This window comes from Lagenorhynchus albirostris, chromosome 1 (assembly GCF_949774975.1).
Source record: "Lagenorhynchus albirostris chromosome 1, mLagAlb1.1, whole genome shotgun sequence".
In the NCBI taxonomy this organism is placed as follows: Eukaryota; Metazoa; Chordata; class Mammalia; order Artiodactyla; family Delphinidae; genus Lagenorhynchus; species Lagenorhynchus albirostris.
The window spans coordinates 24748586-24775242 of record NC_083095.1 but is presented as its reverse complement, the minus strand read 5'-3'; the positions used below and the strand labels follow the sequence as shown (position 1 = coordinate 24775242).

Genomic DNA, 26657 nt, shown 5'->3' with positions numbered 1-26657 from the left:
AAGTGTCATTTTCAGGTTTTTGTTCTTTCTTGGAAAAATTATAATATAATTATGCATTGTTAGTTTCTAAAATTGCTTTAAATTGCTTGAAGTATGAATATATCAAATGTATTAGTGTGAGAACCATTCTTGCAGGGAATCACTGGGTCCCATGCTCTTTTCTTCCTAGGAGTAAACTATTTATATAATTGTCTTCACTTTCTATTCTGATTTTTTATCAGAAAAAATTGCACCTGGACAGGACCCCTGAGATTTTGTAACTTATTTTTCTTCAGCACTTATCAAGATGTTTTGATTGCACGATTTGACCCTGAGAACTTTTAACTCTATGTCAATATAATCAGGATTATACAAACACTAAAACAGTTTTATTAAGGGGGTGTTTTTTAGAAGCAAATGATGTAGGGCTCATGTAATTCCTCAATCCATTTTTTTTCAGCATAGGTAAACCATTTTTTAATTTTCCAATTCATTTTTATTTCACTGAATAATTTTGAACAAGATCAGTTCTGCTCCACGTGCCCTCTGTAGTGAAGATTTGATTCATCTATCAGTTATTCTTTTGTGTGCCTATGTAATTTTACCCACATAGCTTCTACCATTGTGACCACTCTTTTGTGGTCGTTATTTCTACTCTATCCGATTTTCTCACGTCAGGTTCGCTAGTCTAAATTTTGTCAAGAATGTTTGATTCTTCCTTCAGTTTTTCAGTCAATGACGTTTTACCATGTGCATTTTTAGCCACTGTCAGTTCCATTTTGTGTTGATTTTTTTCTGACAGGTCTAATTATTTTCCAGGTCAATTTTTGCAGTTCATAGAACCATATCTTCTTCCTACAACTAAAATCAGTCTCTTTCCTGACAGTTTTTTAATTTTTTTTGAAGCAGTTCCAAAACATACTTGAGGGGTCATAACATCAGGGTCAAAATATCCTGTGTCATTTATAGAGACCAGTGACCTAGATGAATTAAGAAACCTACCCAAAGTCATACATAAGGCTCGTGGCAGAGTTCTGTTGGGTCATTTTAGAATATAAAGCATCTCTAGTTCAGTAAAGGGCAGAGTAAGATTGTAAAATTGGGATGATGTTGATGGTGGGCCTTCCTTCTTCTACCCTCCACCTCCCGACCCCTCTTCTGAGCTTAACAGAATTCCCAGTGGTCCACCTCCCTAAGAAATAGCAGCCGGGGCCACTGTTCGAAGCGTCTTCACTTCTCCCTGCTTCCTAGCTAGGCCCCCCTTAAGCTGTGTGTGATTTACAAACAAGCAGGACCAAAAAGGAAAAATCCTCCCTTGTGGAGAATTAGGTCAGTGGCAGAGTTGGGGAGGGGAGGGATCCAGACCTTCAGTTCGCTCCCCTAGCCTGAAGCTACTGGGGCAGAAGCCAGAGGTGCTATTGGGAGCAGACCTCTGGGGGTGGGGGGCTGGGGGATGCGTGCAAACATGAAAGCTGTCTGTTTTCCAGCCACTTGGGGCTCCCCCTTCTCTCAACGTATTTGTCTGGATTACTCGAAGGGGGATATTAGTGTTGTCTAATAACGGCCCTAGATTTATAAGGGATTTGTGTGATTAATGCCCAAGCAAAGTACAGCAGATAGCTCAGAGCTCAGTCTGTGTGCTGGGTCTTCACTTCCCATTCTCTGTCCTCTCTAATTGGTTTTGGAGGAGGCTTTCCTGTCCCCTCTTTGTTGTCCTGATTGTTGAAGGCTCTAGCGTTCAGACCCCCACAGGAGGGTAGCTGAAACCATTTTCCACTGCTGCGATGCATGAGTGAGTGTCTGAGAAGACAGTGAAATCTCCAGGCTCACACTCTTGTTCTGTGAAAGCTGCAGATATTTGGCCACTTGCTTCTCTGTCCCAGCTGCCACCACCATACTCTTAGTACTGGATTCTTCTCCCAAACCCCTCTCAGGGCACTGGTCCCCCAGCTGTGGCACAGTGAGAACAACTGTGAACTGGGATGCAGATGACCTGAATTCTGGTTTCAGCTTCAACATTGTCCAGCTGGGTGGACATGTCAATTCCCCTGTCTTGGGTCTGTCTCTCTCATCTGAGCATCAAAGGATCCTGTACAACCTTATGCCACTGATCATAATTATAATTAAATAGCTAAATGTCTGTCTGGTTATTTGTGGCCCATCTCCCCACCTAGACTTTAAGTTCCAAGAGTGCGAGGCCTGTGTCTGTTTTGTTCACTAGCCATCACCCCAGTGCCTAGCACAGTCCCTTGACCATGGATATATGCAATGAGTACACGTCGATGGAATGAACTGGTAAACCAAAAGAGACGGATCTGCTTGACATACCAGCACTCTTCCACTTCTAAAATTCAATGTGTCTACTCTGTTCTCTCTGGAACAATCGAATTTTAATGTTTTTATTGTTTTTAACTGACCACAGACGTTACAAGATAAAAATGGCGATTAATATTAATTATAACTCAAAAAGCATATTATCAATATGAAAATGTAAATTTCCTTCTAGGGGCTCCCTCTCTGCTTGCTTGATCTCTGCAGTTCCTGGCAGTGGAATGCCTCCTTGCCTGGGTTTCTGAGCTCCCTCTAGTAGGGTCTGCAGAATCTTGTTGAGCCTTTTAAAATAGGACTGGTACTAATTAGGCTACATGCATGGTTTTCAGGCTCAAAAAAAAATTATTTTAGGTTCAGAGCAAATACTGTACTAATTTCACATCACAACACACCCTTGCTTTGCAAAGACAAGAAATCAACCTTGTTCATTTCCTGAAAATGAAAGAAAGGGAAGGGTATAAAGGAAAGCAGAAATGCTGACAGGTGCTAGTAGTGAGAAGGCCTCTGTTAGGGCTACTTGCTTTCTTCTGAGGTTCCCCAGGTCATTAGAAACTCCTTTTCTCAGGGCAAGGACCCTTGGGAAAGCACTCTGTTGAAACTCTCCAGCTAACTTGAGCCAATATATGACCCCCTCCTTTTCAAGCCCCTGGCAGGAACTGCAAATCAATCATGACCCTCTTTTCTTTCTAAGCTCATATGCAGCCTCAGACTCTTTCTTAACACGTTACTCCGGGATGTTACCAATCAAAAAAAATGGAACTAAGCATGGTGCCGGGCAGGTCATTAGGCATTGTATATACAATTGCCTCTTTTGAGCTTCTTGACAACTCAAATTGATGTAATGATTCCCATCTCACAGATGAAGTTTAAATAACTTATCCAAGGTCACGTAATAGATAACAAAGTTGGGATTTAAGCTCAATGCTTATGGTCTTTTTGGTGCACTACATGCCTTGCAGGGAGCCCATCCCTCAGGGATGTCAATCTGACCGCTGGCCTGTTTTGGTAAAATGTTCTTACAAGATTTCTCTCCACTTAATTGTTACTGTTTATCCTCTGGGGACCACTGCAAGATTTCTCCAGCAAAAGACTTTGAAGCAGTCTCTGTCAACCCCAAATCCCCCATTAATGCGAAGTGTGATACTAGATGGCTGTATATGGCCGCCCTATCATGTTTATACACTCTCTTGGTTATTAGATTTACTATAACTGCATCCCCAGAAGTTATTTTGAGTCTCTAGCACCTAAGTCTGTGTCTGGCATGTAGTTAAGTGGTCGATAAATGTTAGCTATTTCAAACTGAACCAGATACAAAGTCTCACTATGAGAACTAAAAGGGTGAGGATAGAGGCTTGTGATAAATTGAAAGGCTTCCCAGCTGTTCTGAGAGCCTCAAAGCCAGCCTTTCTCAAACTGTGTTCTGTGAGATGTTACTAGGTGTTTTGCGGAAGAAAAAGTGTCCAATGTTCCAAAAACATTGGGAAAACTGCAGACTATATCCCCTCTTGGACTTCACAATGTACCTTAGTGTAGGTGTGGCTTTCTGAAGTCTTGCCATAGAGATACTTGATTAGCTTGCTTTAGCTCACTGTTTTCTAAATGTATTTGACCACACTTTTTTTTTTTTTTTTTTTTTTGGCAAGCAACTCCTATTCACATCTTGCTGGGTGTTGTATTTTTATGGAATTCAGTTTTGGGTATGTTGCCCCAATTTATAATTCTTTCTCTGAAATATGGATCTGGAGATCCTGCCCAGCAGAAGATATGGTGGACACTCAACAGTTTCCATCAGTTTTCCACACCAATTTCTTGAAATTTGCCCCCATGTCACATAGGGTGATAGATTTGGGTGGTTAGACCAGAGAAGGAAGAAATAATCGGGGAAGGATGGGTGGTGCTGTGGGAAGGAAAAGGGCTTTGGATTCAGAGAAATCTGAGTTCAAATCATCGCTACTACTTATGAGTTAAGGGGACTTGGGGATATTAACTTCTCTGAGCCTTGGTTTCCTCGTCTGTTAAGTGGGTCCACATCAGGCTTAAATGAGGTCATATACGTCCGACACTGCCACAGGTACCTGACACACGGGAGGCCTTCAGTAAATAGCAGGGATTATAATGAACTGTGATCCCTGTATTTCTCTTCTTTTAAAATTTCTGTTGTAATGTCATTGTGAATAGGGGCTCTACTTAATGTTTTTCATACCAGGGTCTAGCATAGGGACCAGTAAGGAATTGCCACTCGATTAATATTTCTGGAGTGAATACAGGAATGACATAGCACTTTATTGTTTACAAAATGCTTCCACATTTACAGTCTCATTTCAGCCTCACTGCAACTTGTTCATGTAATTGGAGTCATTATTCCTGCTAGTTATGGGTGGGAAAGCTGAGGCTTAGAGAGGCTGTGTGAGTTGCCCAAGGTCAGAGAGCTGGTAGTAGGCTGGAAAGTCAGGGCTCAAAACCAGGGCTTCTCTAAGCAAAATGTGGTGTACAGTAGTCCCCTCTTATCTGCAGTTCTGTTTTCCATGGTTTTAATTGCCCACAGTCAACCATGGTCCAAAAAAAAAAGGAAAATTCAGGAAATGAACAATTTCATAAGTTTTAAATTGTGTGCATTTCTGAGTAGCATGATGAGATCTTGTGCCATCCTGCTCTGTCCCACTCGGGATCCCCACCCATCAACATCATCTGATCCTGACGTCCAACCACTGACATCACCAATGCTCCAGGATCACCCGAAGTAGATAATCTTTCTTCTGACCTATCACCAGAGGGTCATTCGTAGCTGAGTGCTACATCACAATGCCTACATCATTCACCTCACTTCATCTCATCATCTCACATCATCACGAGAAGGGTGAGTACAGTACAGTAAGATTTTGGGAGAAGGAGAGACATCACATTCAGATAACTTTATCACAATATAATTGTTCTATTTTATTACTAGTTATTATTGTTAATCTCTTACAGTGTCCATCTGCTGTGAGGACTTTTCTAAAACCCTTGTCTTGTTAGGTGGGGGCCTAATGCAGGTACCAGCCTCATGGCCTAAGGTGGGGAGTAGCAGTTAGCTAGAGATGCCTTTTGTTTGCAAGGCTTAAACAACTGGATAATTTATAAATTAAACTTATCATAGGTATATATGTATAGGAAAAAACATAGTATATATAGTGCTCCGTGCTATTTGCAGTTTCAAGCGTCCCCTGGTGGGTCTTGAATGTAGTCCCCATGGATAAGGGGGAAACTACAGTATACAAACAATGGAGTATTATTCAGCCTTTAAAAGGAAAGAAATTCTGACACATGCCACAACATAGATGAAGCTTGAGGACACTGTGCTAAGGGAAATAAGCCGGTGACAAAAGGACAGATACTCTATGGTTCCACTCATGTGAGGTTCCTAGAGTAGTTAACTTGCTAAAGACAGAAAGTGGAAGGGTGGTTGCCGGTGGCTGGGTGTAGGAGATATAGATAGCTGTTGTTTAATAGGTACAAGACTTTCAGTTCTGCAAGATGAAAAGAGTTCTGGAAACGGGTGATGGTAGCACAACATTATGAACGTACTTTATGCCACTGAACTGTGCACTTAAAGATGGTTAAGATGGTAACTTTTATGTTATGTGTATCTTACCACAATAAAAATTTTAGGAAAACAAAACAAAAACCCCAGGGCTTCTGATTCTAAGCGTGGGGCTGTTTCCCACATTCTACAACAGCGCCCCCTACAGAGGAGCAGACATAAGCCTCCTCTTCCAAGGCTCTTTGTACTGAATTGCAGAATTTGCAGAACTCACCTCCACTGAAACCCTTGCTTCTTCCAGATCATTCTTCTAATTGGCATAAGCCCTGAGGAGTTAGTCTTTCCAGAGAGCGAGGAATTCTTAGAAAGAGGGCAAAAACTCTGTCTCATGGAAATCGCTCAGGTGAGGAAATGTAATAATTATGATTCACCAGCATTGATTAGCACTCCCTCAGTGCCAGACACCCTCTCAGTGCTTTTGCATACATTAGGCCCTTATAACCCTAACATCAGTCCCCATGAACTCTTTTCATCTTGCAGAACGGAAGATAAGTAGATTGTCCCCATTTTACAGGTGGGGAAGTTGAGTCTCAGGTTAGCTAACATGCATGAGCTCATATACATAGTGTGTGGAAGAGCCAGGATTTTCACTCAGCTCTTCCTGCCTCTTAACCCCTGTGCTCTCTGCAGGAGACAGGGAGATTGAAAATGTCTGCATCTAGGCTGTTTTCCTAATTTGAGGATTGACTGATTTCTTTCCCCTCCTGTGATGCACTCCTCTCTTATCCTGCCAGATGATGGGGCATCCTCTCATGTTGGTCAGTTTCTCCTTTGATTTGCTGGTGTTCTCTGAGATGCAGGTGTGTACTTTTCTCCCTGTGGGTCATGCTCATTTGGGGAGGCCAACACCCATTTCTTTACCTAAGAAGTTGGCACTTGGAGCCTGTCTCCAGCAGTGTCCATCCGCTATGAGGACTTTTCTAAAACCCTTGTCTTGTTAGGTGGGGGCCTACTGCAGGTGCCAGCCTCATGGCCTAAGGTGGGGAGTTAGCAGTTAGCTAGAGATGCCTTTTGTTTGCAAGGCTGGATAGAAGGCTCAACTGGGTACTTTCCGTTTACAAGGGAGGTGTCAACAAGCCAGAAGAAACATTAATAATAACAGTTTCAGTAAGTGTTTATTGAATATTTACCCTGTGCCTGGCGTTGTACCAAGCACTTTGTATGAATCATCTCATTTGGTCCTCATAGCAGTCATTTCAATTAGGTACAGTCAGTTCTGCTATAATGCTTATTTCGAAAATGCAAATTTGTTCCAATGCTATTGATATATTAGGGAACAATTTGAGCATAATAATTTTGCTTTTGATTGTGCATGATTTTGCCCATGAGAAGCTCTAGGTGAAGGCAGAAAACTGCAGCCAGATGAACCAAACTGTGTAGGAATGCACAAAGCGCACACACCTGAACACGTGCCAGCTACTTCAGTTCCCAGGCATGTTATGAGCCACACCCATCAGCATCTGGTGTTATAACTTCCTGTCCAACTTCAGATGACCCTTCTTTCATTACTTCAAAGCAACTTGCAAGTTTCCCACTTCCACAAGCAACTTCAGGTCTTTTTCAAGTGCTATACTTACTGTATCATTTATGCATTCCTTAACCATTAACACGTGTAAAACGGGTTCCTATCTTTCATTATGTGTCACTGATGAAGTTTTGGGGTACTGTGCCCCAATCCTATTTTCCCTGTAAGCCCTGTGGTTTCTACTACGTGATTTTGCATAGCACATTGACTTTTAGGGATGCGTGGGTGCTTCTAGCTGAATTGACTCCACTGCCATTATTCCCATGCGGCTGAAGAGGAAGGTAAAGTAAGAAACTGAACAAAAATATTTTTAATAACAAATAGCGAAGACAGGATTTAAAGCCCAGATTGCTTTACCCCCCGTCTGTGCTCAGAACCTCTAAAGAATTAAAAAAAAAAAAAATCACGAAGAACAAAGCCCACTGTCTGCACTGATCTCCGACTGTATCTGTAACAAGTAGATTCCCTCTTCTCCCAACTGTCAGTCAAGCTCAGGCTCCTCAAGCCACAGCCACTACAAGTGTGTTGTAGCCCCTAAAGTGTTCGGGAGCAGCGGAGACCTGGCCCACAGGAGTGCCATCCTCGTTCCTTCCTGTTTTCCATCCTGCCCCTCTCCCCGCCGCTGCCTTCCCAGGCAGCCTGGCACCTGACACAGCAGCTACCCCTCCGCTCCATCTTGCAATCTGGAGTCATTAGCATCAAAGAACAAAAGCAAACAGCACCAGGGCTTGGGAGGGCTCAGTCTTCTACAAAGGCGGATAAATGGGCTCTGTGTCGGGGATGAAGCTAACACCACCTGGCCTTTTGTGGAAAGACAGCTCTTCCTGTGTTTGAAGAGCTCAGATACTGAGAGCCAGAAAAAGCCCCAGAACGCAGGAAACCCAGCCTCTTTGCTGCTGGAAGTTTGCTTTAGCTCTCAACTAAAAAAAAAAAAAAAAAAAAATACTGTTTCTATATATTTGTTCCTGAAGTAGAGGGAAGAATCTTATGCTCATTTTCTTCAGGGGCAAGAAAGGATAGACTGTTGGGGAGATGCAGTCTTTGCCTTTTTAATTTTTTTTCTCCTAATGTTAAGTCAGGTGTAATCCTGAGTTGAAAACCTGCCCGATGTTTGTGCGCCTGGGATAAGAATACACATGGAGGCTAGGGGTCAGCCTCCCTTCTCTCCAGCTGCAGCACCACAGATATCCTTGTGCACATTTTTGTGGGTGCCCCAGCTTGTAGAAGTCAACAGCTCCTGCAGATAGCTTCCCCTTGGCCATTTCTTGACACAAGAGTACACACATCAGTGGGTCGGTCTGCTTTGGGGAGAAGGGACACAGGGAAGAGGCCCACATGGATTTGGGGCAGTTTGGGCAAGGAATTCAGAGTACCTGAGTACCTGAGTGTCCTCGGGGTTAGTGGCAGGTGTTGCTGGTGCTGGGTGGGAAAATCCAGCTGGCCCTGTGGACTGCTCAGTTCATGTGGTGGGGTGTGGCTTCAGGAGGGCCAGGGCAGGCTCCTCTAAAGTGTACAGCCCAGGCAGGAACTCCAGTTGTCCAGACTTACGGTCACACTGCATTTGGCCGCCTCCTTCTGCCTGGGCTATGCCTTTTTCTCACTCCTATGAGATGCCCAATATTCGTATCCCTAATTTATAGCTTGATGGGTCAGATGGTACCTATCCTGGTTTACTCTTTTATTCAGAAATATAGGTTGACCCTTATCTGATGTGCTACTCTGAATATAAGATGTGTTAGTAATGACGGAGCCTCTCCACTGGGTCTTAATTTCATTATCTGTAAAATGGGATGAATCATGTTCCTACCTGTTAGGGTTGTGGTGAGAATTTAGTGAGAAGATGTATAGTAAGCACTTAGGACAGTGCCCAGCACACAGAGAATCCTCAATAAATGTGAGCTGTATTATGATTAGTATTGATTTGCGCCAGGGACGTAGAGGCATTACCCCATTTTATCCCCAAATTCATCCTCTGGTATGTGATGATGGACACAGTAATTGGCTCTGGAACAGACATGTGACCTAAGCCAAACCAATGAGAGCCTTCCCAGGGAATTTACTGGAATTACCAGGAAATAGGCTGCTCTCTTTTCTCTAGAGCTGCCAGATTCCATCTTTGTTACCATATGGAGACAACTCACCTGATAATGAGGCCAACGCTGAAGAAAACAGGGTCCATAATCGAGGAAGGGCATTAAGACAGACCCAGAGTCCAATCCCAGCTCTGCCTTTCTGTCCATAGGCACAGACCTTAACTTCTCTGAGCCTCAATTTTCTCATGTGTAAATGGAGACACCAATAACATCTATATCAGTGAGTTGTATCAATTGAGATGATCTAGTCACTGTTCATTGCATATTGCTGAGCACATCTTGTAGGCCAGCTCCTCCTTAAACACTGGGGATACAAGCAGTGAATGAAACAGGCAGTACTGCTCTCATGAAGCTTATATTCCAAGGGGGATTTAAACAATAAAAACAGACCCATCCTATAATGTCAGATAGTGATTAGTGCCATAAAGAAAGGAAACGCCGGGTCAGTGGTAGAGGAGGGTCCCTATTTTAGAGAAGGTGGTTAGAGAAAAATCTTTCTGAGAAGGAACATTTGAATGGATACCTGAAGAAAGTGAGGACCAGTCTTACATCTGTCTGACAAAGACTGTTCTGGCAGGCAGCGGAATAGCAAATGCACAGGCTCTAGGCAGGACCTGCTCCATTCATGTTAGTTCCTTCTGCTGTTTGACAGGAGGGCTGAGGACCGGCCCGTATAAACTGGCGCCTTCCCTCCTGTCTTCCAAGCTCTGGCATTCACACTGACCTCGGTGGATGGCAGGTGCTTGAGACATTGTTGGGGGTGGGACCCTGATGAAAAGGAGTTCTGATCCAGGCTGGGGCCACCTCTGTTAGGAGTGCCATGCTCAAACCAGGGATGGGAAAGCCACAAGAGAGGAAAAGGATTTGAAAGCCACTGCCACCCTTCACCCACTCTCTTTGGCATCACAACCAGGGAAGAAGTAAATTAGGGCAGTCCCACCTCTACTCAGTGCCCCACGGACGCTTACTGCGTATTCAACAATAATTTCAGCCACAAGTGAGTATGCTCAGCGTGGTTATTTTAAAGTTAAAGGGAAACAATTTCCTGCCATTTGGGGAGATGCGGTTCTTCTAACCAGGTGGGGGAACGAAAGGACCCTCCATCTGCTGCTGTTGCAGAATGTGGCTCAACCCGGGGAGCCCTCCCACCTCACCTCTCACTTGGGCTAGATCATTTCAAGAGGCAGAAGTCCAAGATTCCCCCACTTGCTACTTTTATACCTCCAAACACCCACCCCACGTCCCTGGAGGAGCTTTGGGGAGCATGGGGCAGGCTGCACAGCCAGGCTCCTGGAGGCGAGGTGCAGCCAAACCTTCTGGGACCCCACCTGGTGAACTCTGCCTTGGGTCTGACCTATTTTCTAGGAGAGAAAATAGAATATAGATTAAAATGCAGTGGCGCTCTGGAAAACTACAGGCCTAGCAGTGTGAGAAAATAAAACAGCAGGAGGGGGCTGAGGAAGTGTTGGCACAGGAGAGGATGCCAGCTCCCCTGGATCAATCTCATCTGGTTGGCAACTGCCTTTTCGTTGGCAATTTGCGCCCACTTTTTATCTATCAAAAAATTGATACACACACACACACACACACATATATATATATCTCCTCTGATCCGTCCTAGGGCCCAGTGTTGTTGCCTCATACACAGACTCCAGGCTGTGTACCAGCAGCAATGACAGCCTGAAGTGCTCTGGGGATGACCACCTTGGAAGTGGGGAGGCAGCAAGGCATGGAGTTAGAAACCCCCAGCTGCATCCTAAGTCAGACTTCCTTGCTGTGTAACCACAAGAAAGGTTGCTTTTCTAAAAAATACCCTTGCCCTCCCATATATGAAGGTAATAAAATTACCAGCTAACATTAACTGAGGGCTTTCTAGATGCTAGGCACTGTTCTGAGCGCCTCCTAACAACCCTAGGAGGTAGGAACTATTAACACACCCATTTTACAGATAAGGAGACTGAAGCACAGAAAACTTAGGTGACTGGCAGAAAGTCCATGCAGCCTGAAGAGCCAGAGCCTGAGTGCCACTAATCCAGCTGTGGAGCCCCCTTTCTCTGCGTTAATCCCTATGACTTGGCCTGCAGGACATATGTACCCTTGGAGCCAGGGTGAGGGTGGGGGTCATCTTTACCAAACCACAGGGATTAAGGGTGGGAAAAGAGATTCCCCAGAAGACAACTGGGACTTGATACAAAAAGAAGGGGAAACGATGCTGGACGCACAATATACCAGATGGGTACTGTGGAGCTTCCGATCTCCCCCTATTCCGCTCTCCCACTGCCACACCCCAGCCTTTGCCATTTCATTCTGTTGGTCAGAATTGAGTGCAGAGATTCAGGTCACTCACTGCTTCTTGGAACAGGTGCCAGGTGATACTGTGTCTCTTTTCCTCAGGTTGGACATGAATGCTCAGAACTGCCTCTGGCTTGGCGCCACAATCAGGAACTGAGCTTGGACACTGACCCCTCAGCTAAAGAGGGTTTTTCGTGGTCTGTTGTCCCTCTTTGGCAAGAGGAGATACTGTATTTTTTATATGCAGGACTAGAACTGGGCTGTATTAAGGCTTCAGGAGGGAAAACAAAAGAAATAAGAATGGAATTTGTTTTGCCCCCTACTTCTGCTCACCTAGAATTTTTGAACTCCCCTTTACCCCAATTCTCACTGAGGAGTGGGAGGGAGGAAATGTAAGGCCAACTGGCCCGAGGCAGGGGAACACAATCAGATTCACAGGTTGCATCAGAACGAAATTCTCCGGACCACCCAGTTCCAGAAACTGCCCTGGAGACATTCCGGACCACCCAGTTCCAGGAACTGACCTGGGGACTTTGAAACCAGCCCAGCCTTCCCGCCTTTCGAGGGGCGGGACTAAGGGTCCCCCAGGATACCCGAAAAGACCACCAAATAAGGAATACCCTGCGCCCTCCCAGATTCACCACACCCCTTTCCCTTCTTCCCCTATAAAATCTTGCCCAACCCTCACCCGGGTGCGACTTCTCTGGCCCCTTTCTCTCGGACCAGTGAACCTCGCCCGGGAGCGCTCCCTAATAAAGCTCACTTGAAGCTTTCTTCTGTTTTTCGGTGCCCTTTGTTAAGATCCGACCTTACAGGAAAGAGACCCAGAAGGAGGGGAGGGCTGGAGCAACGTCTTCGTTCACAAGCAGAAAAGTTGAACCCAAATCACCAAACGAAATACAACTTAATTCCTGTTGTCAGGCTTCCCTGGTGGTGCAGTGGTTAGGAATCCACCTGCCAATGCAGGGGACACAGGTTCGATCCCTGGTCCGGGAAGATCCCACATGCCGCGGAGCAACTAAGCCCGTGCGCCACAACTACTGAGCCTGTGCACTAGAGCCCGTGAGCCTAGAGCCCGTGCTCCGCAACAAGGGAATCCACCGCAATGAGAAGCCCGCGCACCGCAACGAAGAGTAGCCCCCACTCGCCGCGACTAGAGAAAGCCCGCATGCAGCAACGAAGACCCAACGCAGCCAAAAATAAATAAATAAATTAAAAAAAATTTCCTGTGGTCTCTTGGTGTTTTCAGGGAGCCATCTGGTCAACATATTTGGATAATTCTGTCCGAGGTAATTCAAAATGGTAACAATCAGCGCAGCTAATGTTTATGCAGTGTTTGCCTTGTACTGAGTTAAGTGATTTACAAGTATTTAATCTCATTTAATTATCATAACCCTATCACGAGGGAAGCTGTGTTATCTTCCCATCTTATAGCTGAAGGAAACAATCAAATTCACTGATTAACTCAAGGTCATCAAGCAGGTCAGAATTTGAACCTGGACTGTCTCCATAATTGAGGATTGTAAATACAGTGCCCAACTTAGTGTCAGAAGAACTTTGGGGTTCCAAGGTGTCCTGTCTCCCTTGGGTCTTGGTGCCCACGAAGAGTGCGTTTCTATGAACAACAGTGTTGACACTTTCACCACTGAACTCCACCATGTGTAAACAGTTTGATACCCTGCATAATGAAGGGGTATTTTTACGACCACTGTTCTAGGCAGTCCATCAGTCACGGTTAATGGCTCTGCTTTGTTATTTTCGCAGCGTGTTTTGCCTTTCCACCTCTTCTGTTTGGCCTCTTTTCTTCCTCCATGCTGCTACTCCACCCCTAAATCTAACAACTCACCAGAAAACCTGGAAGTGGGTGTGGCTGAGGAATGATTCAGAGCTCTCTGTAAGTCTCATTGAGCAAATACAGCTTCCAGGGAATGCAGGGTGTGGGCTGGAGAAATGCCTGGCTGTTGCTGCAGGTTAAGTCAGCGCCTGGATTCTGTTGGGGCAAGAGCCCTGAGGAACTCGCTGGAGCTCTGCAAATCTGATTGCTGTAGATTAGAAGCACATAGGGTAACTGGGAGGCTCTCACCACTTCCTCAGGGCTTCAGTGCTCACTTAAGCTTGCAAACTGAATTCCGGTCCCATATGCCCTGGAGGGACCTGGGTTTCAGTTGAATGAACATTGAATTGGGTGGGATTCAAGAGATCCAGGGTCTTTTCTAGGGTCCCTTCCCTGAACTAGCTGTGTGACCTTGGACAAGTCTCTCAACCTTTTTTCATCCTCCATCTTAGCAAAAAATAATTGAACTAGATAATGTCTACGGATGTCCCAGACCCACCATTCAGTGATTCTAAGGGAGTCACCCAGGATGGCCTGGATGGCCAGTGGTTTCGTGAAGTAACCCCATTCCTTTTCCTAAGCTGTAGTATATCCTACCAGGTCAGGTCTAGGGATTTTAACAATGCTTTGGGCTGCTCTTGGTTGGGCTTCCCCAGCATAATTCTATTTTACATTTGAGGGGAGGAGGAGGAGATTGTATTCATGGAGATGATGGGAGTGGACCGTTCTTCACTTTTTGAAAGTTCATTGGTTTAATTCAAATATTAACCTTCCCAAGGCTGGATGTTTATTTGTAGTTGTCAGAAGAGATTTCAAATGGCAATTTCTGTCATTAATGATGGTGTGAAACGCAAGGAGAAAAATTAGGAGAGGCAGAATTTCAATTTGTGTGGCAAGTGATCTACTCACACACAATCTCATGCACACACACTGCTGTCTGTGATGAAGGATGGTCACTGGGAATACTGGGGAGGGAGGGAATTATAAATGTTTTGTGATCTTGTGTCCTCCAGTCTTATGAAGTGAATAACGCTGCAATTTGCTCTTAATTCTAATGCCTTTTCCTTTGTTCCTCAAGGGAATGGTTTATTATTATCTTTTCTCTCTGTGGGGAAACCTTGCTTGGCTTCATGTCCAGTGTTCTGTAACTGGAGGGGAGGAGGATTTGCTTGGGTGTTGGATTGCAGAAATCAACCAGAATATTTTAACCAATATTCTTGCAGGATTCCAGTCTGCTTAGCTCTTTGAAGCCCTATCTGATTCCAGGATGATGTCTTTCCGGACAGATGTGAAGCTCACCTCTCTTGCTACATGCACAGTGAAAAGGGAGCTTGGCCCCTCGGCTTGCATGGGTGGTTTTTGGGTGACGGTAGAACTAAGTGCTCAGAGTCTGAGCATTTGTGGAGTCTTGCATGAACTTGGTAGCCATGCAAGGACACAGTGTATTGTGTGTGTGTGCTGCTAACACTCTTCTTCCCTTTTCTCCCTCTTTCTCTCCTCTCCCTTTCCCTCCCTTTGAAAATGCTGCCACAGATGTCAGTCAAGGTCCAGGTGAGTCTTTGTGTTTGCACAGCTGCTGTGGAAATTTCCCCTCTGCCGGACTGTGCATGGTTGGCCTCTGAGGGAGACCTTTTCCTGGGGACTCTAAACAGAACAAAAATCTAAGTACATTGCATTTTCATTGATTTAGGTTTATAAGAAATGCCTTGAATTGAAGGATTTGAATTGGCTTTGAAGAACCATATTAAAATCAGAGGAATGTGGTTCCCATGCTTATACAATTACTTTCTTCTGATTAATATTTCTGGGTGAATAAAAGAAGTGGAAATTGTGCAATTTTTGAAACTATTTTTAAGAGATTTTCTTAGGATATGTATTCTCCAATTTAATAAGCATTTTTGCCTTGTCTTCATAAATCTGCTTATCTTCTATAGCTTCATGTGGTTGAAAGTTGAAGATATGATATACTTAGCATGGAAAATATGATGTGGGTAAAAGAAGGTTTCTTTCTTTATATTCTAAGAAATGACTTTACTTTTCCACAGTGGAATTAGCCATATTTTTTTCTAATGCTTATAATAACTAATACATGTTCACTGTTAGAAAGAAAGAAAAGAAAAAGAAAGAGGAATGGTTTTTGTCAATAGACAAATAGATACTCATCCAGGGTCCTGACTGTAAGCAATGTGTGTGTATAGACACATATATGTGTACACACATACACATAGATGCATATGAGAGGAATAACCATTTATAGATAAGAAGTGTCAGGTGATATAGAATGGTTGGAAACCATTCACCATTCTAAACTGTCTAGAACTTTGGGTTAAGAGTAACCCTACCGGGCTTCCCTGGTGGCGCAGTGGTTGAGAGTCCGCCTGCCGATGCAGGGGACGCGGGTTCGTGCCCCGGTCCGGGAGGATCCCACATGCTGCGGAGCGGCTGGGCCCGTGAGCCGTGGCCGCTGAGCCTGTGCGTCCGGAGCCTGTGCTCCGCAACGGGAAAGGCCACAACAGTGAGAGGCCCGCGTACCGCAAAAAAAAAAAAAAAAGAGTAACCCTACCAAATAAGAAGGGGGTATCATATTTCTAAGGTATTTTCACATATATTTTCTTATTTAGTCTTTTTAACATTTAATTCTTACAGCATCAATACAGGATAGGTATTGTTATGTACATTTTGTTTATTTAAACTTTTTATATTATATTGGAGTATAGCCAATTGACAATGTTGTGATAGTTTCAGGTACACAGCAAAGGGACTCAGCCATAAATATACATGTATCCATTCTCCCCCAAACTCCCCTCCCATCCAGGCTGCCACACAGCATTGAGCAGAGTTCCCTGTGCTATACAGTAGGTCCTTGTTGGTTATCCTTTTTAAATGTAGCAGTGTGTACATGTCGATGTTATATACATTTTAATGTGAAGGAAATTTAGGGCCTGACAGATTAAGCAGTTTGTGCAAGGTCATAGGGCTTGTCAGCTCATTGGAATTTGAACTTGGGGCTTTCAGACTCCAAAGCCCATGCATACTGCATTGGAACATGCTGGGTCCCATCCCAGAATTTCTTCACTTGAAGATCTCATATTTCCTAATGAGACTATTGTTTATTTTTGCGCAGAGGTAATGTGACTTTTTCTTTATTAGTAGCACCCCTTCCAAATGAATTTATCCTTTATCGCTTTTGAATATGTAAAAGAATCAGCCAGACTTAAATAGGGTTTCTGATCATTGATCTATATGGAATATTACACAACACAAAAGGCTAATACTGTTATCCCTACCAGATACACAGGGTTTCCCTGCCTCTGTTTCTTCTGCCTACCCCGCACCTTTGAAAATAACTGGTGTTTGAACCAAAGCACAGGACAGCATTTTCTAGGAAGATATCATTAAATTTATTCTATTTAATAATATTTTAGTTCAGTCACTCACTCAGCAAATATTTATTTATCGAGAACCTACAATGTACCAGGCACTGTTCTAGGTACTAGGGATAAAACAGGGAACAAAACAGAAGACCATCCCTGTCTTCATGGATCTTTTATTATAGACAGGGGAAGACAAGGCACTAAAAAAATGTATGTATCTTTATATATATCTATATATAGATAAATATACACACATATATACAAACATATATACATCTTATATATGTATGTATATAATAACATGTCTGTTGTATCAGGTGGTGGGTAGTAAGTGCTGTGGAGAAAAGTGAAGCAGGTAAAAATGAAGTTGCTAATTTAAAGAGGGTGGTCCAGGAAGGTCTCTCTGCTAAGCTGATGTTTTCTAGGATACTTCAAGTGAGGGACTAAGCCCAACATCAGAAATTTGTTTGTAAAAGTGCCACTTGGCTTAACCTCTTCTCTTCCTGGTTCACGGCAGAGATGACCCAGGGTCTCCACTTAGACTTGTGCGTATTGGGTCCTGCGTAGCGGCTGCCAGCTCAGGGAACGCATGGAGGCCAAAATCCAATCTGTGCTTTGCCACGCCTGCACCCAGGGGCAGGCCTCTAACCTGGGGGCACCTTTTCCTCATTCTCACAAAGGTGCCCTACTGGTCCTGGTGGGGTGAAACGCTAAGGACCCATAGGCTCCCCTCCATCTCTTCAAAGGGATGGAGGTCAGTGGGGTGACCCTACCTTAGAAATAGCCACTATCACTAGCACAACACTGCACTATCTCAGTTTCATGGCCATTATCTCATTTTGTTCTCTTAATAATCCTCTGAGGTACATTGCCTGAGCCCCAGTTTTCTGTTGAGGAAGTTGAGGTCAGGAGGTTAAGTGCTGTGCTGAGGTCACCCAGCAGCTGAGTAGCAGGACCAAGTGGGGATTCCAGCCTGATTCTGAACCTTGCACTCTCCATTCTGCCCTTGAGGTGTCAAGAGCTGATTGCCAATCTTGTCACCCCGTTGACCGTTGCTTTTTTTTGTGGGTTCTGAGGCTGAAGCAAATCACAGGTCCAGAAACTTCGCTTGTGGCCCCGGCCGTAGCAGGAGGCAGCCTGAGCTGCCCGGCCCTGGCTGCGGTCAGCGGGCGGCCTCCCATTCTCCGAGCCCCTGGCCAGGCAATCTGGAGCCAGCGGTGCTGTGGCTCCGAAACAGGAGGCCTTTAGTGGTTCTCTGATGTTTTTTTTCCTTCCGCTCAGGAAGACAAATTGGGGATTTTATGAGCTAATGTAACTATTTACCCAGGGGCCGCTGGAATACTATAAAGTGACGATTGATTAATTGATTAATTTTACATGTTGAGGAGATTGCTGAGAAGTAACCCTACTATAAAATGCAGCTGGAGATGGCGCCTGGCAGGCAACACCTTTCCCAAGGTCCAGGAGATGAGCTGGGGACTCAGAAAGAGTGTCCTGGTAGGAGAAAAGGGGCAAGCGGTATTTCGACGGACTTCTGTGTGGGAAAATCCACAGCCCATCCTCCTAGTCCTTGAGAAGGAGGTTCAGGATAATAAAGTGGCAAGAGGGCTTCCCTGGTGGCGCAGTGGTTGAGAGTCCGCCTACCGATGCAGGGGATACGGGTTCGTGCCCCGGTTCGGGAAGATCCCACATGCCGCGGAGCAGCTGGGCCCATGAGCCATGGCCGCTGAGCCTGCGCATCCGGAGCCTGTGCTCCGCAACGGGAGGGGCCGCAATAGTGAGAGGCCCGCGTACCGCAAAAAAAAAAAAAAAAGTGGCAAGAGGCATTTGTGGCGTGCTGGCCTGAAGGAGGTGAGAGACTCTCGGCTCTGATGCCTCCCATGCATTCCCTTATCTTCACATCAGCCCCTCCAGGTAAGCGTTGTCATCCTCGCTGCAAAAGAGAGGTTCACGGTCGCCAGCTGCCAGCGCAAACCAGGATCGCAGATGGCTGTGCCTCCGAAGCCTGTGCCTGTCTCTTCAAAACCCTGGCATTTCCAAGGCAGAGCTGTGGGCCAGGCGTACATCTTGTCTGTGTCTGCATTCCCAGCTCTGCACAGTGCATGGCACCGTAGTAGGACCTCAGAAGTACTTCTTGAGCTGAAAGTGTGGCTGCAAGCACCAGGGGCAGTGTGGGTCTGTAGGGTCCCGAGACACGTTGGAGCTCAAAGGGTATCCTGTCTAAGGATTGTAACTCTTACTTTTCAGAGGAGGAAATGGGGGCCCAGGGAGGGGAGGGGCATCTCCAAGGCCATGTAACCCATTTGTGGCCCTGAAGGGATACCTTATCCCATGCTCCTGGCCATTAGGATCTGCCCTTGGGCTGCCTGTGGGGCAGGAGTGGGCAGTCCCAGCCCTGCCAAACTGTTTGCCCTCAGTCATCTCCCCACCCCCGATGTGTTCTAGAACTCTCTGCCAAAGGAGGTGAGGAAGAGGATGGGGTAGAGGAGGATCTCAGAGGCAGGGAACAGGGCTGGGGCCTGTGCTTGTGAGACCCCTCTCAACCCCTCCCCCAGAGACTCTACCCCCAGCCGTGGGCTAGGGTGCTGTTTACGGTGCTCCAATAACAGCTTCTCTCCTCGGAAGGGATAATTTCTCAGGCTCTGCCTGCTGATTAGAGCTGGAATTTAAATGAAAAGCTGTGACCTTGTGGAAGTGCCCTAGTTATTCAGAGGCCTGATGAGGAAGTAGGCCTCTTGCTTCGGTCCACCGGAACCCTGGCAGGCGTGGGAGGAGGGGCTCCTGTCTGCCGGGGCCCAGAGGGGGCCTTGGTCCACGGTTGCTAGAAGCAGCTGACAGCCTTTGCTCGAGCCTCCCTCTGCCTGCTCTTGATCTCTGCCCCTTGTTGTCTTCCTCCTCCAGTTTAAGTCATCTCAGTGCTCTCCTTGGAGAGGGGACCTGCTGATCTGTCCTGAGCCCTGCTATGTCTCCAGGGAGTCCCTCGTCCAGCCTGAGGGACACCGTTCTTCACCCGAAGCCAGGAGGCAGTGCCTGACACGCTGCCTTGTGTTTATGGACACGGAGGCTTTGCTCTCGAAGCTTGCTGCTGGGAGAGGGGATCCGACCCACAGAACTAGCAGCATCAGCCTCGCCCAGGAGCCCGTTAGAAAGGCAGGATCTCAGGCATCACCCCAGACCTGTGGAGTCAGAACCTGCAAAGACCAAGAGCCCCAGGGGTCTGCCGTTAAAGCTGGGGACACACTGGCCTAAAACTCCCCGTCTCTTCGGGGCCCACAGGGCCGTGTTTACTGAGGAAGGTGCACTCCGCCTTGCTAAAGCCCTGTTCCTCGTCTCTTCTGCTGGGCACAGAGTGAAAAATCCACTTTCTGGCTTGATAGGAGCTAAGAGGAAGAATGAGATTAAGGAAAGGGAAGGGAATGAACACTTAGCAACCACTGGGTCTGTGCAGGTCTCTGTTCAGGCACTTCCTCTATATGTGAGGCAAGGTAAGCTGCCAGCTTTCACACGGCCTTCAAGCTGAGGTTGATTTTTCACTTTTTAAATAGTTGAAAGCAATCAAAAGAAGAATAATGAGTGATGCAGAAATTTTATGAAATTCAGATTTCAGTGTTCACAAAGTTTTGTTGGAACACAGGCACGCTTGTTCATTTCTGTATCATTTATGGCTGCTTTGCAAAGGCAGCTTGGAGCAGCTGCAACACAGACACTATGGCCTGCAAAGCCTAAAAGCTTTATCATCTGGCCCTTTGCAGAAACAGTGTGCCACCTCTGGGTTAGAGCACAGGCTCGGAGCCAGATGCCTGGGTTGACATCCTGCCTCTATCTCAGCACAGTATGGCCTGTTCAACTTACTTTTCCTTTGTGGGCCCTACTTACCTCCTCTGTAAAATGGGGACAATAAGTACCTACTCCATGGGGCTATTGTGAAGATTAAATGAGCTCATGCATGTCAAGTCTTTAGAACAGTGCCTGGCACATAGTAAGCAATGTATACATTAGCTATTATTTTAAGTTATCTTGCTTGATCCTTTCCACATGTGTTTCTGTTTTACAGATGAAGATACTTAGGCTCAGAGAGGTCTAAAAACAAAAGAAAACATTCTTTTCCTGTGTCTTGGTCCCCCTAACTGTTCAGGGGATGCCCCCACTGCTGAGCTGTAGACACCTCTAAACACACCTGCTGTTTTCTCCTTGTCACACACTCTCTCCCATCCTTCCTGATCTTTATGCATTCAGTAAAGAGGTCCCTCAGACTTAGATCCTGGCCACCATTGCTCTCAAGTGAGGCCAAGAAATCCCAGTAAGAGGGCGGAAAGGGGACTGATATTCGTAAAGGAGCCACCATGTGCCAGGTCCCTACCACTTCACAGATGAAGAAACTTGGTCTCCAAAACATCACATCCTTTGCCCAAGACCAGAAGCAAGTAGGGTAGGTATCAAGATTTAAATGCATCCTGGGGTCTCTGCTTTGTCATTCTGCCTCCCTTTGGCTCTGTTGCTTTCCCCAGGAGCTATGTGGCCTCGGGTAAGTCATTAACCTTTCTGGGTATCAGGCTTCTTTAAATCAGATGACCTCTCAGGCTTCTTCCATTCTGAGGATCTATGATTAGGCCATCTAACTGAGCTCTCTTGGGGAGGAGGATTCAGGAAAACGCCTTCTCCTCCATTACCAGAGACTGACAGCTCCTAACTCCAGTGCTACCCGTTATATTTTTGTCTTTTCTTTCCTATTCTTTTGGGCAATAGTCCCACTGGCTTTTCTCTCTTATTTATTAGGAGAAACATTTATTGAGCTTGTATTTTGAGCCAGGCACTGAAATACTATGTTTTTACGTGCATCAGTTAATTCTTTTGACACGCCCAGGAGGTGGATTCGGTTTTTAAACCCATTTCACCATGAACAAACTGACACTCAGGGATGTTAACTCATCAGTCCCGCCCTGTAAAAGGTGGTGGAGCAGGATGCAGACCCTGGTATGTCTGGCCCTGGAGATGTCTCCTATGGCGTTCCAGCTAGAGCGTTCACCCCACGAAGGTGCACTACTCCTGTACGTGGATGGTGTCAGCCTAGAGCAGTGCCAGTGCATCACAGGCACAGAGTAAACCCTTGCTCAGTGAATGAATAGCGCTCAAGGCTCAGTTCTTTGTTTTACCCCACACCCCTTTAAAAGACAGGCTGCTTTTTGGTTGGGGTTCACCCTGAGACAGAAGGTAATTGAACCAGTGTTTATTCAGTGCCCATCTTGGGCTCAGCTCAGTGGGGAATGCGGGCTGTAGGGAAATCCACCACTGCTGCGCGTAATTGGATTGGAAAGGGGCCCTTGGCTGGGCTAACAGTGCTCAGCTCCCAGCCAATTGCCCGGCTGGGGCCTGGGAAGAGCCCCTTGGCTCCTGTAGCTGTTCCCGATGAGTAGGTGTGAGTAAGGAGCTGCTTGCCAGCGTGCCTCCAGCTTCGGCTATAACTCAAAGAAGCAGATCACTAGGCCCTGGTGCCTTTTTCTAGAGCCTTTTAAAATCGCCTCCTTTACTGTCTTGGCAAGGCAGACTCACCGGGGTGCTGCTGATGGTCCCAGTTTGTTTCTCAGTTCTGGAGGGCAAGGTCAGGGTTAGAGCTGGAAAAACCATTAAAGTGATCCTGTCGTCTCAATGGGATAGTACTGCCCCTACCCCTGACCCTGCCAAATGTGTAGGATGGGTATTTGTTGCTCCAATAATGAGGGGGCATTGGTGGCATTTAGGAGGAAGGGACAACGAATGCTAGATGTGCTGCAATGTATGGGGAAGTTTCATTCAAAGGTTGTGCTGTTCAAGATGCCGTTGGTGAGACCAAAGAGAAACTATTCTAGATTAATTCCTTCTTGGTACAGGAGAGAAAACAGGCCATAGCACTTCCCTGTAATTCAGCTGAGTCACACAGCCTATCTATGGCAGCACTGGAGACCCTCCCATTCCGAAGACCTGCCTAGGAAGGTCTGGAAAGCTCCTGGGCTAAGCTAGTCAGTTTGTGGGGCTGGGCCTCAGGAGGGGTGGGCCGATGGAATACAGCTGATCGTTGAGGACAGTGGGTGCCCTTATGGGGCCACTTAGCTGACTGTGCCTCCCCATGGAGGGAGGCATCTGAGGACGCCTGGGTAGGCGGTCTGCCGGTGCTGCCAGCTTACTGGAGAAGTGATGTTGGCAAGAGATGAGAGGGGGGGTTGGAGGAGAGAGGGCTTAGATATGCCGGTCTCCTGAATAACAACAGCAGTGACTACAAGCTTTTGAGCCCTTCCTACGTGCCGTGAACTCTGCTTAGTGGTATCCATATGTGGTTGCATGTGATGGTCACAGTAATCCTGAGAAGATGTCTTACAAGTGAGATGCCGTTGTTTTACAGGAAAAAGGCACGGAATAGTTAACATGCTCAGAATCCCAGTTAGCAAGAGGTAGAGCTGGGATTTGAATCCAGGTTTTGGATTATTTAGAGCAGTGGTTTGCAAATTCTGGTGAGCATGAAAATCACCTGGAGAGTTAATGAAGGCGATCCAGGCTCATTGAAGTAAGACGTTTCCCCCAGGTGCTCTGATATGACCAAAGTTTGAAAACCAGTGTTTTAAAGGAAAGTGAAGGGACTTAAAAACTTCAGCATTAACTGCTGTTTTATACCCTCCATAAATTAAGGGAAGCAGGGAGGTGGGGGTGAGGAGATAGAAGGGAGGATGGGATGAATGATCCCCCCTTTGAGCTCCATGGCACCTTAGGTCACGGGGCTAGTAAAGCCCTCATCATAATACACTATGCTATAACCAGCTGTGTATTGTCCCCCACACGCCCACATCAGCCACTGTGGGCTCTTGAAGGACAGGGAGTCCCTTATTCTTGAGAACAGAGACCTATCCATGCCTGCATCCCCACTGCTTGCCATCTTGTATGTGTTCATAAACTTTGTTGCTAGAATCAGCATTTCAGAGATGGAAAGGAGCCAGATGGTTGTCAAGGTTCTTTGTGCACCTAATTTTTGAATCTCTTCTGTAAGAGTTTATTCAAACTTGGCTTGAACCACCGCAGTGATGAGTAACTCATTGCTCCTTTAGCCATTCTGTTCCATTCTAACAGCACTGAGTGTTCACAAGCTCTCCTTTATTCTGAGTCACTATAGCTTTCACCACCTGTATTGCTTCCAGCCCTTGGAGACACACAAAATAGATCTAATTACACTTCCAGTGTTTGAAGACAGGGCTTTTGTCTTTAAGGATTTTCTTTTCTAAAGGCTAAAACGTCTCCAGTTTCTTTGGGCATTCTCATACAAGGAGGGTTTTCAGCTCTTTCATCCAGGTCATAGTTCTCTGAAAAAATAACATTGTTTTGCTTCCTTTCCAAAGAAGGATGCCCACACCACATACAGTGTTACAGACATGCTGCAACCGATTCATTATAGAGTGGTAGCGTTGCTCCCTTTTTCTAGACTCCCTACATCTATTAATGGCAGTATCAAACACCTTACTTTTTAAAAAATGACTATAGTATTAAATTGAACTTAAAGTCACTGAAAACTTTTAAGATTTTGTGTGCACTGCTCCTAAGCCATTTCTCTCCCCTTCCTGCACTTGTGCAATTGGTTTATTTGACTTAGACTTGGGGCCATTCTTTGATTTTGTCAAATTCATCCCTGGATTTTTAAAATCCAGCACACCATGGTCTATTTGGATACAGTTAATTCATCTAGCACATCTGCCCACCCTTCCAGCTTCATGTCATTCATGAACAAAGAGCTATTTTAGAGAAGTTCATGACATTTGGAGAGCAAGGACTTCCTCTTCTTTGGGAAGAGTCTTTTCTAGAAGCCATAATTGCTGATGCTTTAACCCTTAGAGTGACAAGCATGACTGCCTTCATCTCTCTTCCTTCCGTGGTATTCATGAAAAAAGAAGCCACACCCACCCCTCCAGAGAGGTGGAATAGATTGGGAAGGTGCTACAGACATTCTTTCCTCTTCCCTGTGGCTATGCCATACAGACACTGTTGGTGATTCATGGGCGCCATTGAGGAAATACTTTCTGCTCAGTCCAGGTCACCATCCTGTAAGAACAAAGTTGGTCTAGAGGCAAATAGTGAGTGCACTAGCACAGTTACATCCAACAAAGGGCTTAGTGGTGAGAATGGAATGTAGTGGCATCATGGAAGGACCAACCCAGAGGCACCTGTCTTGGAGAAATAGCAACAGGCTCTCCTCTGGAAACTATCACCATCATCAGTCCAACTCTTCACTTCATCCCCAGTATTGTTCAAGACTTGTGGAAAAGCCAAAATCATACAAGTAAACGGTTGATCTTCTGTTCGTGTCAGTTCATGATTGCTGTTGGGTGGTTTGTTGATGCCTCGTTTCGTGCCTCAGCCTTTTTGATTATGGGTGGTGTTCTCAGGGTATCAGTTTGAACCATTTTAATTGTCATTTTTGTAGGTCAAAACCAGTCAAATAGTTTCATAGGGTTCAACCCAGTAAGTAGTTGCTTGACCTCTTCAGAAATCATCTTGGTTCACAGAAACCCTATGTCTTAGAGTTGGAATGGATTCTTGGTGGTTATCTTCTAAAACCCCACTTTGACTCTCCTGTGGCATTCTGGCAAGTGAAATATCCCCTATTATTCCACCCTCATCTTGCAGAATGCACTTGGTCCTTTATCTTGCATGCGCAACTTTTAAAATGTTTGAAGGTAGCTCTCATGTCCTTACCTAGCTCTCTCCCGTTTGGGCTGTGCGTAGCAGTTCCTTCAGCCATTCTGCATGTGACATGCTTTTGGACCTCTTAGCATCTGATTCTTCTCCTTTGGATATGTCTACCTCATTAATGCCCCTCCTAATATATGGCACTGTTCTCTGAACCAGAACCCTAGGTTTTGTGGTCAGTGATAAGAAGAGGTGGGACTTTTGACTTCTTTTTATTTGTGACCTCTGGGGGTTGGTGGGGGTAGTGGGAGGTTGTGCTTAAGTGCCACAATTTATATTTGCCCCTTAAAATTAAATTTTGCTTTTGCCTGCTCACATCTTTTGGGCCCTAATTCCGATGACTAAAGAGTTAGCTGTTTCTTTCAGCTTTAGTTCATTACAACACCCAGACAGCATGTCATGAATGTTCTCACCAAGTCATTTATCAAAATGCTGATCAGCTCTAGGCTCTGCTGTAAGCCACTGGAGAACCCCAGACAGGACAAGGAAACTGAAGTCCATGCTGAAGCTCGTGATGAAGGTCAGGAAATTGCCTGTGGAAGGGCTGGTCTGAGACACGACTGTGGAAGTAGGTGGAGCTTTCCTTCAGGCCCCACCCCTTAAGCATCCTTCTCCCCAGTCCCAGCCTGTCCCTGTGTCCTCCCTTGCCCATGGTGGCAGACTTCCTCAACCTGTGACTGCGTGTCTTCATCCTTCCTTCTCACGTGTCCCTGTGCCACTCCTGTCTTTGGAGAAAGATCTTAAGCTTGGCTTCCTGATGATCTCACACACAGGGCAGTGCAATGACTGAGGAGCCTGAGAGCAGCTTGTGTTCAGATTTGCATTTTAATGAGGGAAGTTGCTTAATAGCCCCAAGAAATGACCCAGGAAAGGAAAAGCTTCATATTTTAGTAGAATCTGGGGATGGAGATTGAGGAGAGGGAGATGGTGGCCATTTATGTAA

The 26657-nt window shown here is 45.8% G+C and overlaps 1 protein-coding gene across 4 annotated transcripts in view; it reads left to right on the top strand.

Moving 5' to 3' along the window:
• Positions 1–26657, top strand: part of NRXN3 (neurexin 3) — a 1617293-nt gene that overhangs the window by 20561 nt on the left and 1570075 nt on the right. For all 4 annotated transcript variants that reach the window (XM_060166202.1, XM_060166193.1, XM_060166220.1 and 1 more), the window contains exon 2: positions 15168–15185. In XM_060166202.1, coding sequence (XP_060022185.1) covers positions 15168–15185 — 18 coding nt within the window. The remainder of the gene's footprint in view (positions 1–15167; positions 15186–26657) is intronic.